At 45.0% G+C, this 16,586-nt stretch overlaps 1 protein-coding gene across 3 annotated transcripts in view; it reads left to right on the top strand.

Moving 5' to 3' along the window:
* The window catches only part of EYA3 (EYA transcriptional coactivator and phosphatase 3), a 66,905-nt gene that overhangs the window by 40,753 nt on the left and 9,566 nt on the right, over positions 1-16,586 (top strand). For 2 of the 3 annotated variants that reach the window (XM_048500275.1, XM_048500276.1), the window contains 9 exons: positions 2,050-2,116; positions 2,841-2,986; positions 5,283-5,420; positions 12,268-12,353; positions 13,612-13,795; positions 14,082-14,221; positions 14,977-15,060; positions 15,570-15,659; positions 15,899-15,957. In XM_048500275.1, coding sequence (XP_048356232.1) covers positions 2,050-2,116; positions 2,841-2,986; positions 5,283-5,420; positions 12,268-12,353; positions 13,612-13,795; positions 14,082-14,221; positions 14,977-15,060; positions 15,570-15,659; positions 15,899-15,957 — 994 coding nt within the window. The remainder of the gene's footprint in view (positions 1-2,049; positions 2,117-2,840; positions 2,987-5,282; positions 5,421-12,267; positions 12,354-13,611; positions 13,796-14,081; positions 14,222-14,976; positions 15,061-15,569; positions 15,660-15,898; positions 15,958-16,586) is intronic. The other variant, XM_048500278.1, reaches the window with a different exon arrangement.

The following is a 16,586-nucleotide window of genomic DNA, read 5'->3' as shown; positions in this document are numbered from 1 at the left end:
TTCTTCTGTAACATAGGAGGTAATATTCAGTACAAATGTTCCCATTACTATTATTGTTTCTGGCTTCCTGGGAATCAATTTCTATCATTAAAAAACGAAAACTAAATCTGGACAGGCATCTGAGGACATTTCCCCACCCAATGCATAAATTAACTAAAGACTAGGATTCCTAAATAATTCAAAACAAACATAGAGGCCAAAGTCTTTGAAAGTTCCTGTCAGCGAAGCTAAAGAGAGGAGGTCTATTCCCACTTCTCTCTCTGTGGTGAACAGAAAGGAACTTACTCGGTGGATGTGAAGGCACCAGTACCTTGCTTTGACTCATGTTCTGGGTGTGAGAGCTGCTGGCTAAAGGGAGGGGGGTGGGTTTCCTTCTTTCCCTTAGAAAGCTTTCTAGAAGAGTCCATCAGTTACTGATGAGCAACTGTCGTAACTTCTTCAGATCTGAATGGTATTATAGACTGAGCAGTGGGCTTGATTCCTGTCTATTATGAAAGTTTGACTTTGAAGAACAGAACATTTGGACTTTCCACATCCCCAAAAAACTTGTTTTGCTGCAATAGCTGCAAGTTGTTTTTTCTTCCTGATCCTGCATGAATCAAGGAAGCATTTGCCAGTAATTTTTGCATACTTGTTTTGATATTTATGCTCCACTTTTCTCCAAAATGGTTTCTCTTCTCCATTTTATCCTCACAACATCCCTGTGGATAGACTAGGTTGAGAGGGTGACTGGTTCAAAGTCACCCAACAAGCTTCCATGGCAGAACTGGAATTCAAACCCATACACTCTAAGTTTTTGGTGTTAACCTTTAAGGCCCTAAGTCAGGGATCTGCAACCTGCGGCTCTCCAAATGTTCATGGACTACAATTCCCATCAGCCCCTGCCAGCATGGCCAATTGGCAGATGGGAATTGTAGTCCATTGACATCTGGAGAGCCTCAGGTTGCAGACCCCTGCCCTAAGTGGTCTTGAACCTGCCTATCTGCAAGATGGCCTCTCCCCTTACTGCCCTCAAAGACCCCTCTGGTCTGTGGAGGGGAATTTGTTGGTGGTCCCAGGCCCCAAGGCTGTTCCACTGGCAACGACTACAGAGCAGGGCTTTTACTGCCCCGGCCTGGTGGAACGCACTCCCTGGTGACACCTGGGCCCTGCATAGTCTGTCTCAGTTCTGCAGTGCCTGTAAAACGAAGTTGTTCCTCTGGGCCTTTTCTGCTGAGCCAGCTGGGCATCCCTTTTTCTAATATCATCCCATGGCCCTCATCTGGCTATGGCGCACACGTCTGCCTTCTATGTCCCCAAGTAGGTTTTTTCCTATGCCATCTTGCTGGAATTGGTTTTTAATGTTTATATTTTTATACTACTTTATTTTTATTGTTTTTATATGTTTTACATGTAACCCGTCACGAGTTCCTCGGGAGATTGGCGGGGTAAAAATGTAATATACAAATATAAAATAAATAAATAGTCGTACCACACTGACTTTAAAATCTATTTCTACCAAAGGGTAAATGGAAAAAGAATTTGGTGATTTGGCATGGCATAGGACAGGGACAGAGAACCTGCCTGTTAGAATGTTTTCTGCTATCTTGTTGAGGAGATTCTTACATATCAGAACAGTGCTTGTCTGCAATTGCAGGAGATGCTTCCCCCCCCCCCCTTTTGTGTAAATTTTTTAAATGAAATATGCACAAAGAATTATTCTGACTTGTCTCTTTTGACAAACATATTACTATGTCCATCTTTGATAAATACCTGTCCAGTACTTACATAAAAAAGTGTCATTCCCCAAGAGCTACTATAGTTACTATATGTTAGAGAGTTAACCCTTGTGCAATAAGTTTTTGAAAGTTGATATTTTCATAATTTAATTTGGATAGATAATCTGGTTTTCCTTGTGCTCAGAGTAGCGTGTATTCTGATACAATGTATCAGCAATGTAACATCTGACACCCATCATTTTTGAGATGATGATCAAATACTTTTTGAGATGATGATCAAATACTTTTTGAGATGATGATCAAGAAATAACTTGTATACATTTTTTCCCAGTTATGCCATGTCCTGATTACATCTCAAGGTCACCGAATGAATATACCTCACAGATGTATTCTGCAAAGTAAGTTGAATAGTGTTAGATCAGGATGTTCAATTCTTTTTTTGTGTCCCCAAAATGTCTGTTGTCATTAAACTTTCACAATAGGTAGCTTGGCATCTGAGGGAATATTCAGATAATGTTCATGTTGAAGGCCATTTATGTTCACAACACAGTGTTTGTTATTACTTCCAGAGCATTTTCATCTCTAATTCCTCAAAGGATTCTTTTAAATTGTGGGGTGAGGGGGACAGCTTCTCCTTTGCCTTTCCACGGAGAGGGGCAAGAACTAGATCTATAAAATTCTGGAAGCCTGTGTTGGGGCAGTAGTAGCAATAGACTTATTCTGGTCTTGTGTACGTGACAGGACCCAAATGGGACAGGAGCCTAGAAAACCGCAGGGTTCATAGCAAATGGACACAGCAGTGGATAAAACAAGCAAACTGCAGAAAGGAAACACCTGAGGCCCGCTCATCTGGCCTCTCAAAAAAGATTAAAGATGGAATTGAGTGGCTGTGTGTGAGGAGGGCATTCCACAAGTGAGGGGACACCACAAAAAAGACCCTGCCCTACTTTCTGAAGGTGAAGGCAGATGTATCTATACTGTTGTAGACAAAGGACACCTGTGGCTCGGGTGGGGTTGGACTGCCCTCTCCCCAGCATTCCTTAGGCTTCCTGATGTTTCAATCTGCTGGTTGATAATAACCCTACTTCTTAATAGCAGACCGTTTTCTTTTTCTCTTCGAAGGCCATATGCACATATCCTGTCTGTACCCGTATCGGAAACGATGGCCTCTTATTCTGGCCAGACTCAGTACCAAGCACTGCAGCAGTCATCTCAGACTTACGCTGTGTATCCTCAGACCACCCAAGCCTATGGACTACCTCCTTTCGGTAAGCCAGAACTCTTGCAACCAAATGCGTTAAATTATCCTTTTGAAAGAGAAAGACGGTGACCCCCTTCCGTTGTGCTTCCCGCAGGCTGATAAAAAGAAGCAGGCCTCCTAGATCGTTGGATGGTTTCACCCACAAGTCTCACATAAGTCTTGCATAATAGGTCCGTTCTACTAGTGGCAGCACCTTCCTCCAGGAGCCCTTCAGCTGATGCAAGAGGCTTGGAAAGGATTGTTTTGTAATAGTTTGAAGGCTCAGTGCATCAGGGGAAAGTTCTGCCATTAGGTTGCTTCTTGTTATAATAGCAGATTGCCAAACTGGTCACATAGATAATTTGCAATTTCCAGAAAATTTGTTTTGCATAAATTTTGAGGGGAGGGGGGGCACAGTGTGTGTGTGTGTGTGTGCGCGCGGGGGGGGGGGGGGGTGACACGGCCCCAGGCACTGTCTTCCATTTCCACTGTGGTAGTATGGGCCCAACAGTTATTTCTGTATGAAACAATTCTTCCAATTTGCATTTTAAGAGGACTTCAAACTGTAGTGTTTTGTTTTTCAGCAGTTCTGCAGCTATAATCTGGCCTGTACTACAATTTCTAATGCAGGGTTTAGGTTGTTTCTGCAGAGCTTGGTGGTTCTTAATATTTCCAGTGAAGAGAACAAGCTCCTACGTAGCCCTGTAGTATCTGTTCTCATAGAGAACAATCTAGAAATATTCCACGCACATCCATACCCATCTAGGAACCTGAAGTGGTAAATCCTGCTTCTTTGGACTGCTGAGAGCCACCTTTCCATTTCTATGGGACCAAAAGCTGAGCAAGCACTGAGTTCCAAATTTTATGGGGAGAAGCCCCTCATTTACAGCTCACGTTCTTAGCTGTTTCTCTACGCCATCGGTTCTCAACCTGTGGGTCACGACCCCTTTGCGGGTTGAACGCCCCTTTCACAGGGGTTGCCTAAGACTATCGGAAAACACATATTTCCGATGGTCTTAGGAACCGAGACACAAATAATGTTATGGTTGGGGGTCACGACAACATGAGGAACTGTATTAAAGGGTCGCAGCATTAGGAAGGTTGAGAACCACTGCTTTACGGCATTTTTGGCTATCTACCAGATGTATGTCATTTATTGAAACAGCACAAGGGTATTGTACAGGATTCTTGACCTCATAATACTCTGAGGCTTTGTAGTATTTCCAAACACACCAATTCTGACTTTTACAAATTAGTACCAAACAAGAACATGTTGGGACTTCTGTTAATTGGATTGGAGCCAGGTGTCCAGCTTTGCATATGGAAGCAGGAGGCAACTTTTACCTGTCTCTCTCTCCCCTTCTGCTGCAGACCTCCACCCCCTGCCAGACTGTTCCTGAAGTCTCCCATTCCCCAGGAGCAACATTGGGGGTGGGGTGTGTGTGTGGATTTCAGTCTTCTTCAAGAGCAAGAGCAAGCAAGTCCATTTCCGTTGATGGAAAACCTTCTGTCAGGGTTAATTTTCAGCAAAATTCATAAAAGCATTCACATAATAACTGGGAAGAGTTGAGCATCGGGTGTTTGCACAAGCTGCTCATGTGCCCTTTTCGGTGATAATTTGGTGGGCTTTTGAGAGTGGGGGGGGGCTATATACTCCCCCATTTAGTTAACTACACATGCCCAGCAGCATTTCCCTTCCCCCAAAGCAAAAAGAATGTCCCACTGCCTTTCTAGCCTTAGTAACATCATATCGAAGGCAGTATCTTCTGAGGGTAGGGGTGGCAAACAGTCCTCATTGGTACTATTTTTTTCTATCCAAATTATTGTTCTTTTCTGTTCAAAACTGTTGCAGAAGAGAACAACAGTGTTAGCGGGGAAAATGGCACCAGTGCAGAGCTGGCTATGACTGCAGACAAGCAGAAGTGAAAGGCGTATGTTGGGTGATTGAAGGGACTGAGTCCTGTCCATGCTGAATCGGATCCAGAGCAAGCCGGAAAGTGATGTGCACTTTCTTAGCATCAGCTCAGTATAATAGCTTCGTCTGCCCTGCTGACACTTTATTTTTCTTGGGAAGGCTTGCAAATTAACCTTTATCACATCCTTTCTCCCTTCTTTTAAACGTTGGCTAGCATACAAAATAAATCCTCTTCCACTCTGCTTTCTTTTCTAGGCCTGTACTTCGAAATTAACAATTCTCTTTGTTGAGACAACAATGAGTGTTGGGTTCCCCACCCCACCCCCACTTGCCTATGCAGGCAGTGCAACTTCCTTGGGGGGCAAGCGCATGGCATTTGTTTTTAACCAGTGCCATTTATCTGCTTCAGGTGCACTGTGGCCAGGTATGAAACCTGAGAGTGGTTTAATTCAGACTCCATCTCCAAGTCAGCACAGTGTTCTTACCTGCACTGCAGGCTTAACTACAAGCCAGTCCAGCCCAGCTCATTATTCTTACCCTATTCAAGGTAAAGGTCAAGCATGGTTTCTATCTACGTACCTCTCCCCTGTAGTGTGGACCAAACACCACGAGGGAGGCCAGCATGCTTGCCTTGGGGGGTTTTGTGCATGCTTCTCTGTGCCTGTGCCATCTGCGCTTTCCTTCTTCGCCACGCTCGTATCTTGCCTGTCTTTTCAAGTGGTCTGGGGACCAATTTGTCGACATCCTTTCCCCTCGCCAAGTTTTTCAATCTTCGCTGAGGCGGGAGGAAACAAAGCGACTCTTTGGGAGAGGGAGGATGGGGTATGTGTGTGTTGCCAAGTCGCATGCATGTCACCATTCTGCATGCCTGTGTCTTCCTAAAAGTGTGGGACTTAAGTGAAAAAAAAATGGCATCGTGGTCAGCAGTACCAGCTAGCTATAATCTCCATGCCTGTGAGTCTGCCCTTTTCACCTTTGGGGTGAGTCAACAAGGATCCAGATTAACAGACAGCAGTGCTGTGGAAGGGCAGTACCTGTGGGACTTCTAAAGGGAATTGGGGTGGGAGGAGGCAGAGATGATGTGTCCCTGGGCAAACTCTGGCACTTCAGATGTTCATGGACTGCAATACCCATCAGCCTCTTCTGGAAATTGTAGTCCATGAACATCTGAAGCGCCAGAATTGGACACCCCTGTTCTAGAGGAAATAGCTATAAAATGACTCATCAGCATTTATTAATGTTTTCAGCAAAAAAGGGCCTGCATTGACCTCTGATTCAGGACCTGGTTTGTTTGTAGTTGCTTTGGGTGTTGGAGCCAGCCTTGGGAAGACCAGGGTTCAGACCTATGCTCAGCCACAGAGTTAATTGGGGAGGCCCAAGCAGGGGTGGACTGCCCAGGGGGTCAAATGTCCCCAGGCTGCAGCCATTTAGTCACGTGGGGGTGGAAAATCATCCCCCACACCCCTCCTCCTGGTGCAGAAAACATTGTTTGGTTGTGGTGGGGGAGGGCGTCCTCCCATACCGAGGGTGGGGAGGTGGGCGACTACTCCTCAGATTTTGCACTGGGCTACATTTTCCCTAGATACGCCTCTGTGAGGTCATTTCACTGTCTCTCAGTCTAATCTACCTCACAGGGTTGTTATGAAAATGAAGCGGTGGTGGTATTGAGGAAACTGTGCCTGAACTCCCTAGAGGAAAGATGAAGACTAATGAAAGAAAGGAATACTTATCCCCACTTCCCACTACAAACAGATAGAATCTTGCCATGCTGACAACCTAGACTGAACCAAGATTGGATCTTTGACAGATGGCTCAAGGACTAAAGATGATGGATGATCTCCTCATTCCATCATCAACCCAGGTGTCAGTTGATGTATTCTGCATCTTCAGCTTGCCACTCAAGGTGCCGATAGCCAGAGGGAGATGCACTGGCTATTCTCTTAGAATTCTCCATCTTTTCCTCCAGAACCTTGACACTTTACAAGTCATGCCCTACTCTACAGAGAGGTTGGTCAGGGCCTTAACTGTTTAGCTGGCTTTAAGTAACAAGGAGATTTTGGAGCCACATAGTAATAAGAGGACAAATTGGAGGACAAATTGAACATTTCAAGTGCAGCGACAGAAGTGGTACTGATACATTGTGCAAGTGGCATGGATGAGAAATTGCACACTAATTCTTAAGACAGCTTTCTTCGCCCTCATGGGTTCTTGGGGCTGCATGTGGTCAGGCCAGCCGCAGAAAAACTTTCTAGTAGACTAGGACCGCCCCACCTTCCTCTGGCCATTTCCCCAACAAAATATCACATGATCAGGAGGAGGGAAGTTTTTCCCTTTATTCTCTTCCTGCCGCAGTGAAGAGAGGATTTCCATTGCTTTTTTGTGGTTTTTCCTAGCCTCATTCTTGAGGCCGAGGAGAATTATTTCTCTATTATTTCAGTAGTCATTCTAGTGAAGAATAAACTACATGTTTCTGCATTTCCACTTTGTTGTTATGGCTCAAAATGCCTCAGAACAGTACCAACTATGGTTTCAAAATTGTGCTGATATAACGCTCATTCTCTGTGCCTGTCAGGTCTAGGATCCCATTCGATGACAGGCTCTGGATTTCATTAATCAGAAGCTTTATTGGAATAGACATTTTGAACCTGGCTTTGCAGAAGCCAATTCTAACCCGTCACTCAATTTCCTCACAGTATAACCCCTCTGTTGCCATCCCCCGTCATGCCCTTTCCCACGTAGCGCAAGAGCGGGAAAAGTGTAATGAAGCGAAAGTCTCCCCCCAAGGTCAGCCGGGAGATAGAAAGCCATCTGGCCAGGGAGGCCAGAGATGCCTGTTATCTATAGTTCCAAGCAGACAGGAGAGAATAAAAAGACCCCTTTCAGGGTGATTAAGAGGCCTAGCCTGAAGCTCCCACAGGTGCCCTGACACTGCCTTATGTTCCTGGGGGATCACGCAATGGAGCTGCCTCTTCTTTCTGTCACCAATGTCATCTGAAGGCATAATTGGATAGCTGGACTCAAATGAGCCCTTTTTCTAAGGCTTTGGCTGCATGTCAACCTGAAGATCTGGCAGAGCCTAAAATTCACTGGCTCTTTTCAAAGGCTTTGGCAGTGCAGCAGCCTTCATAAAGGCACCATTTCCCTCCTTGCCTGTGTCATCGCTGAGAGGAGAAATCTGGAGGTGTTGCCTAACAGAGCCTCCAAAGCAAAAGGGTTTTTCCCCCCCTAAGGCTCTGACTGCAGTTTGCCAGGCTGAAAGAGTCCCTCGCTCTTCCTGGCCTTGGTCGGGTCTGAGGGCCTGGAGACGTGGCTTGGCAGAGACTGCCTGACCGAAGGCCTCTCTTCCCCTCCTTCTGTCCATCCGGAAGGGAAAAGCCTGGAGTCGGGATGGCAGCCTCATATAGATATGCCTGAGTGAAGGAACGTTTTCCTGGCTGTCCTCAGCCTCAAGGTGAAAGTTTTGGAAGTGAAGGGTTGACAGAGCTTTGCCATTCTTAATGGCTCTTTGTTAAAAGTGTTAGGCATCAGGAGGGGTTTGTGTTTTTTTAATTGGACTTGTTATGACCTCTTCAGCTCCTGTAGTCTTTGGAGAGTTGCTCGAGATGGTTGTGTTCTGAGATAACCTGGGAAACCCCAACACCCTAATGCATAAAATGTTATAAGGCACTTTGAGTGCCTGTTGGGTAGTAAGATAAATCCTGATAAATCCCATACCCTTCTTTTTCAGGGACACCTGGTGTTTCCTCTCAAAACAAGTACCCCATAAGACAAAGTCTTTGACTTGCAGGCACTAATTATTGACAGATGTTAAAGCCTCTGCTATTCTCTTTTCTATGTAAAAATCAAAGCAGAATTGTAACTTCATCCTCTGCATGCTAGACCGTCTTTGTTTTAGGATGCTCCGCTCGGGTTTTAGTGCCTACCTAACAGAACTTTTTCACTCATTCTTGCCAGCTTTCCACTTTATGACAACGCAAACACTCCAATACAAGTCTGACAGACCCCAGCGCAGCCTTTTTTTGAGTGGTGTAAAGGGGGAGGGTTCTGTCTTCGATCCTATCCATTGAGTGGGTTTGGAAGGAACGTGCCCCCTGGCAGAGAAGAACTGCAACTGCTGCGGCGGTGCTTTCCACCCATGTTGCATGTTGCTGCTCTAGGATTTGTTGATTTTAAAATGGGGCGCAGGTACCATGTTTCCCCGAAAATAAGACAGGGTCGTATATTAATTTTTGCACCAAAAGATGCATTGGGGCTTATTTTCGGGGTAGGGCTTATTTTAGGGGAAATACAGTACCTTCACAATTCATTAAAGCAGGCTCTCTGCAACCCTGTTGCTTCCCTGTCACATGTGATGCAAGCTGCAGCCTCATTGGCAGGGAGCACCCTGCTGGATCACATCATCCTGATCTGTAACTACTGGTAGGGCTTATTTTCAGAGTAGGGTTTATATTTTAAGCCTCCTCCAAAAAGCCTGAAAAATCATAATAGGGCTTATTTTTGGGGTAGGGCTTATTTTCAGGGAAACGTGGTAGCAGTGTGAGTAGCATTGAATCTGAAAATTGCATACTTGGCAGCCCTTTCAGTGACAGGCTTCTGTCACTTCTGAGAGCAGAGGAAAGGATGTTTGTTTTGTTTAGTCCTTCAGGGGTTGTAATAATCCTCCTTTTGAGAGTGTTCTACTTACCCAGGGATGAGTTGTTGCCCATTTCAAAACTGAGGCACAATAGCTGGCAGACTTCCTGGAAGGATTTCACAGAATGATAAAAGTGATTTTCTAGGATTTGTGGGTTTTATGTCCTATTTGAAGTGGGCCACCCATCTTCAGGGATTAAATTGTTTGCTTGGATCCCATTAAGATCCACTGTATGGCTTCCATCCAGCAGACATCTCTTGTGTGTTTTGATAATGGTCCGGATGTTTAATATTTAAATTCTTAACTGGGGTTACAGCAATTAGCACGGAGGGCGAGGTTACATGCACAAGAAATAAATGTTACTAAAACACAGCTTAGGATACAGTTCTTTGGTGGGTATGGAAGGATCCGATCTCTCCCCCTCCCCTTTTTACATTTAAAATTTGATAGAATTTAAAAGAATTAAAATTTGTAGCAAAAAGATAAGTAGCATGCAGGGCCAGATCTAGAGGGGCAAGGGGGGCTAGGTGTCCCAAGTGACTAGCAGAGGGGTGGGGTGGCAGGAGGAAGGGTAGGGTCAGGCCTCAGAAGCTATGGTAAGCAGAAGCTATGACTGAGTCAGACAAGACTTTGGTAAGCAAAGAGGACAGGGAGCGAAAGATTCCTGAAGAGATGTTCAAAGATGTCCAGTTCTATATAGTGGGAGATATAACCCTCCCCCCCTCCCCCGGCAACCTTCCTTGGGCTCACTAATCTCCCTCCTTCCCCCAGCTGAGGCACCCTCTGCTATTCTACTTGCAGGACCTTCCAATTCCTTGTTTTCCCTATTCCCCCCTCCCCCGTCTCACGGACCACATGGTTTTTTTTAAAAAAATTTATTGTATAGTCTGAAATTTCATAACACTTATACATTGTCCTTATACATTTTGTTTACATGTTCCAAACCATACTTTCCCCCCTTTTTTTCTCCCCCCGCCCCCAAGGTTTTCTATCTCATTTCCTTAAGCAGCAGTAAGTTCATTCTTTGTATTCTCTTCTTCCATATTTCTTCTTTGACTCCAGCTTCTCTCATCCAATCCTCGAACTGTGTCCATATCTTCAAAATTTCTCACTGTTTATCTTGCCATAGATTATTTCTTGCCATTAATTCGAAAATGTCCAGTTGTATTTGTTCCCAAATATACTCTAACCATTTCAAGATAGTCCATTTCTTCTTATCCTTCCATCCCGATGCTATTACTGCATGTGCGGCTCTTATCACCATTTTAGACATGAATCCATATCTTTTATCCACCTTATTCTCATCAATTATTCCTGTGAACAATAAACCATTATTCAAATCTATTTTAACCTTCACAAGTTTCTCTACGCACAACAATATTTTTTCCCAAATTTTTTTTTACCTCTTTACCTTCAATCCACATATGGGTGTAGTATGCCCCCCAAGGGCCGCATGTTGACAGTCGCTGTGGTGTGCTTTGAGCATGCGAGACTTGCAGGTGTGATTGCAAGTGCCGTGGCAGATGTGGCTGGAGTCGCAAATGAACTCCACCCGGACACATGCAAATTCCCCTCGCTCTCCTGTGAAGTTTGGACACATACCCCACCACGCAACCACTCTCTACACTGTGCCACAGACAGATGTGCCGTATCTTACCATGACATGCCATTGAAGATCCAGCCATAGACAAGGGCAACAGCTTAGGAGCAAAAACGACCAGATCACAGCCACACAACCCGGAAAACCCACAACAGCCAGTCGATTCCAGACGTGAAAGCCTTTGACAATACATTGAGCATGAGGCGTGTTTGATGTTTCCCAAGTCAAAAAATGGTGCATGCTGTATTTATCAAAATGCCCAAGAGGCTAGCCCAGGGGTAGGGAACCTGCGGCTCGAGAGCCGCATGCGGCTCTTCTGCCCTTGCACTGCGGCTCCACGAGCCGAGCCGCCGGCTTCATCCGGGCAGGCAGCAGGGCGGGCACACCAATTGCCTGTGGCTGGCTGGGCCGCGCTGCGGGCTTCCCCTCTCGCCCGCCTTGTTCGAGCTGGGCGGGCGCTTTCCTGGCGGCCGGCAAGGCCGAGCCGCTGGCCCCATCCTTGCCTGCCCTGCAGGTAAAAAAGGTAAAAAAGCCCAATATATGCAGTCTTATCTTTATTTTAAATGTCAAAAATTATTTGCGGCTCCAAGTGTTTTCTTTTCCCGTGGAAAACGGGTCCAAATGGCTCTTTGAGTGTTAAAGGTTCCCTACCCCTGGGCTAGCCTGAAAAACTTTCTCCTTGGGTTGGAGGGTTTTTTTTTAATGTGTACAGAAAGTTGAGGGAATATTCGAACACTACAGGTAGATCAATAATGTAATGGTATACTTATTCATTAACAGTTCATGGAGGTCAACGTAATTTATCATTTAAAAGGGCTGTTGATTATATACATTATTATATACTTATACACACACACACACACACACACACACACACACACACACACACACACACACACACACACACACACGTATATAATATGTACAGGGGGTTTCATTTTGTTCTTTTGCCCCCTTTCCCCCAACAAATAATAATGTAGATCCGGCACTGGTAGTGTGGGCAATAGAACTGGCTAGATTCTGCTAGTCTCATAGGCAGTTTTTCTCTTTTGATGAAGGAAAACACTTTTGGAGCCAAGAATGCTGGTAGGTCCGTATCTTCAGGCACTTTTCCTGAATTGTGTTGATGCCTGGTAATCCTTTTGATTTTCTGTTCCACAGCTTCAAGTACCAACGCCAACTCAGTTTCCACCTCCTCAGCAGCTGTCAACATTTCATCATCTGCGGTAGCCAGCATCTCCCAACAGGTACATTGTCCTTTAGAAATAAACCTGCTGGAAACCATACATTCTTACAGCAACAACAACAGCAGCAACAACCTTTATTAGGCATATAAAATAAAATCTGATACATTACCAAAAGAAATTTGCGATGCACAGAGTGAAAATATAATCGAGACAAAGACAGAAGAACTGTATCTAACATTAGACGTTACTTACAGAGTTCTACCACTTGGAAGAGAAACTTTGCTATTTTTTTCCAAGAGCACAATGTCTGAGTTATTTAGCAAAAGCCCCAAGGCAGAACTGTCTGAGTCACTTACAGTTTTCTCTAAGACCAGACGAGATAAATTTCTGATAGCCACGTATCTTGGACAGTCAAGTATAATATGGGCAAGAGTCTCCACTTGATTCTTACAATGTGGACCAGGGGTAGGGAACCTGCGGCTCGAGAGCCGCATGCGGCTCTTCTGCCCTTGCACTGTGGCTCCACGAGCTGCCGGACCCATCCTTGCCTGCCCTGCAGGCAGCAGGGCGGCTGCACCAACTGCCCGTGGTCGGCTGGGCCGCGCCGTGGGCTTCCCCTCTCGCCCGCCCCGTTGGAGCGGGGTGGGCGCTTTCCTGGCGGCCGGCGAGGCCGAGCCGCCAGCTTCATCCTTGCCCGCCCTGCAGGCAGCAGGGCGGGCGCATCCATGTGCTTCTCAGAATGAGTGGAGTAAAAGGTTAAAAAACCCCAAAATGTATAGGGTTATCTTTATTTTAAATGTTAAAAATTATTTGCGGCTCCAAGTGTTTTCTTTTCCCGTGAAAAATGGGTCCAAATGGCTCTTTGAGTGTTAAAGGTTCCCTACCCCTGATGTGGACAAACCCAGTCCTGGAGAGGGATAGATAAATACTGTCCCTTCGTAATGGCAGATGGTAGAGTATTACATCTGGCCCTTGTTCATTCTTACATAGCATGGTAGGTACCAGGGATAGCATTTAAAAAACAAGAATTCGAGAAAAATCTCTATGATTTTTACAAAAAAAAATCTTTATTTCTGAAAAACGCAGAAAATGTATCATTGCCGGATGCATTTGGGAAGCTGATATTTGGGAAGCTTAGAAACCAGGGCTCGCTTACAAGCACTGATCCATTTTGACGTAAAGCTGAGACAATTGCTGTAGGGTTGCCCAGTCTGTGGTAGATGCTGAATTGCCATACATCATCCAGAGTCCACAATTGTTTTGGGGCGCTGTGGATTTATTTTTGTTCCTTGTCTTCTTTGCCTCTTCCTTTTGACAGGATTATCCTACATATACCATTCTCGGCCAAAGTCAATACCAGCCATATTTCTCGAGTTCTAGCTTTGGAGTGATAGCACCAGCAGACAGCAGCACGGAGAGTTCCACCTTAGCAACGACCACGTATCCTTCTGAGAAAAACAACGCCATGGTGCCTACGCAGACGGCGCAGAGACATTCCTCCGGTAATGATGGCAGTGGGGAAAGAACTGGTTTTCCCAGTGTTCCTGTGTGTTATTCCTTGCTTATGTAGAATTTCTGGCACGTGTGGATTGTGGGGAGGAATGGGGATCGTTTTTGCCCCCTGGAAAGGAATGCTGAGGATATCACCCTTCATCGTTGTGAACTCTTTTGGCTTTAAAAATAACTGCATTGTTAGTGAGGGTGGATTGCTTGTCTAATGCATGTCTCCTTCCTTACTTTAAAAAACAATCTCTTATGAGGCGACTTATGTCTTGTTTTCCCTCCTAGGAGATCCATCAACGAGTCCCTCATTGCTAAGAGCAACCGCTAGTAAAGATCTGGACGAGCAGTCTAGGAAAAATGTAACGGGGAAAAACAGAGGCAAGAGGAAAGCAGACTCTTCTTCGCCACAGGACAACGAACTGGAAGTTGGTGTCCAGCCTTTTTTCCTACATTCTTTCTCTGCATATAAAACTGCCATGATTTGTGATCTCTTTCCCTTTCATGTAGAGGATGAGATGCTTAAATGATTGGATAGAGAGTGGGTCGGGGTGGGGGGTAGAACTGTGTAAGCCAAAAATTGAGGGATTCAAAGGACTTGAAAGTCCTCTGTAGAGATGAGAGAGACCTCCAAGGGGAAAAAATCTATTGATTCTGCAAAGATGGAAAGCCAGACATGGTAATTATGCTAGACCAGGAGTCTGCAACCTGTGGCTCTCCAGATGTTCATGGACTACAGTTCCCATCAGCCCCTGCCAGCATGGCCAAGTGGCAGGGCTGATGGGAATTGTAGTCCATAGACATCTGCCAGATGTGACTGGCAGACAGTATGAAACTTCTAGATTGGCTAGGTCTAGCACAGGTTGCAGTCCCCTGTGCTAGACCTAGTCAATCTAGAAGCTTCATACTGTCTGCCAGTCACAGGGGCCCAATGTGGCACACCTCTCTGTTTCTTTCTACTCTTGAAGAAGCTGCGTGGCCAGAGCATGGTGGCTTGTTAGGCCAAAATCTCAACACCCTCTCATTTTGAGTGTTGTCACGCCCAAAGAAAATACACACGCGCGAACCCCCACATTTGAAGCTCTTCTGAAAGATGTCTTAGACCCTGTTGTTGAAACAGGAAAATGTTTTGCAATTGCCAAATTCCAAGACTGTTAACCTCCCTTTGTGATCCCTTCCTCAGAGAGTGTTCCTATGGGACTTGGATGAAACCATCATAATATTTCATTCGCTTCTTACTGGATCATATGCCCAGAAATATGGGAAGGTAAGGGGAGAATTGTTTGTTTTTGTGGCAGTGTTCCCTAGCTGTTTCTGTTGAAACCTCTTATAGCATATCTTGCATCGAGATATCAGGGGAAACTTTATGCCTATTTTTTTCAGGGGAAACTTTATGCTTATTGTGTTTTCTTTCTGAGAGTGTTAGTGCATATTGCCTAACTATTGTGATAGACATTATGTATTTTTGTGTTGGTCTGTGATTATAATAAACCATTTATACATTCATGTCTGTAAGTATGTGCATGCTGTAGGGGATTTGCTAGCCATCTAATCACACCCTTGTCAAATAGAAATTTCAAGCACAGCATTTTCTGTGTAAGGGGAGTGGAAAATCTTGCATAACACAGACAGACAACAGAGTATTCCTTGGTTTTGTCCCTCTGATATAGAATAGCTCCCAGGTTCTTAAAGAGCCTGTCCTTTTATGTTAGAAACATCAACTACTTAATTTGAAAGTTTAAAAGCACAAAACAACTGCTTTGTTCTCTGTTCTAGGATCCAACTCTAGTGATTGGTTCTGGTTTGACTATGGAGGAAATGATTTTTGAAGTGGCTGATACACACTTGTTTTTTAACGACTTGGAGGTACGTATTGCCTTCTGTATTCTAACCTTAAACCATTGCAATGGATGATGGCCACGATACTGGTATTCATTGTCTTTGAAGAGCAAAACAGAAGCTACAGGAAATCAGTATACACTAAAACCAAAGCAGCTGATCTCTGTGGTGTGGTGTGTGATGTCCTTGTTTTCAGGCTGCCTGTGCCTTCCAACACCTGGAAAATAGATTCACTTATAAGATCCACTTTGTGTGCTCTCTTGCAGGAATGCGACCAAGTCCACGTGGAAGATGTTGCATCCGATGACAATGGGCAAGATTTAAGGTGATCTATTTTATTGAAGGCTTTCACAGCTAGAATCAACTGGCTGTTGTGGGTTTGCCAGGCTGTGTGGCTCTGGTGTGGTAGTTTTTGTTCCTAACATTTCTATGCTATGCATCTATGGCTGGCATCTTCAGAGGGATGTCACAGCCATAAATGGAGCGAAATCTTAGGAGCAAAAACGACCACACAGCCCAGAAAACCCAGAACAGCCAGTGATATATTTTGATTTTGTGTGCTTCATTCTGTCCTATGTGCTATGTGTATATAATTGAATCAACGTATTTCAGAAGAAGAGGAGTTTGGATTTATACCCCACCTTTCTCTCCTGTAAGGAGACTCAAGGTGGCTTACAATCTCCTTTCCCTTCCTCTCTCTACAACAGACACCTTGTGAGGTAGGTGGGGCTGAGAGAGTTCCGAAGAATTGTGACTAGCCCAGGATCACCCAGCAGGAATGTAGGAGTGCGGAAACACATCTGGTTCACCAGATAAGCCTCTGCCACTCAGGTGGAGGAGTGGGGAATCAAACCCGGTTCTCCAGATTAGAATCCACCTGCTTTTAACAACTGCACCAGGGCTTCCATCCCTGCTCCAAACTTACAAACGTATGTGCTGCTCATATGACTGTGA

The sequence above is a fragment of the Sphaerodactylus townsendi genome, linkage group LG06 (genome assembly GCF_021028975.2).
Source record: "Sphaerodactylus townsendi isolate TG3544 linkage group LG06, MPM_Stown_v2.3, whole genome shotgun sequence".
Lineage (NCBI taxonomy): Eukaryota > Metazoa > Chordata > Lepidosauria > Squamata > Sphaerodactylidae > Sphaerodactylus > Sphaerodactylus townsendi.
Note: the sequence above shows the minus strand (reverse complement) of the source record. Positions and strands in the feature narration are given on the sequence as shown.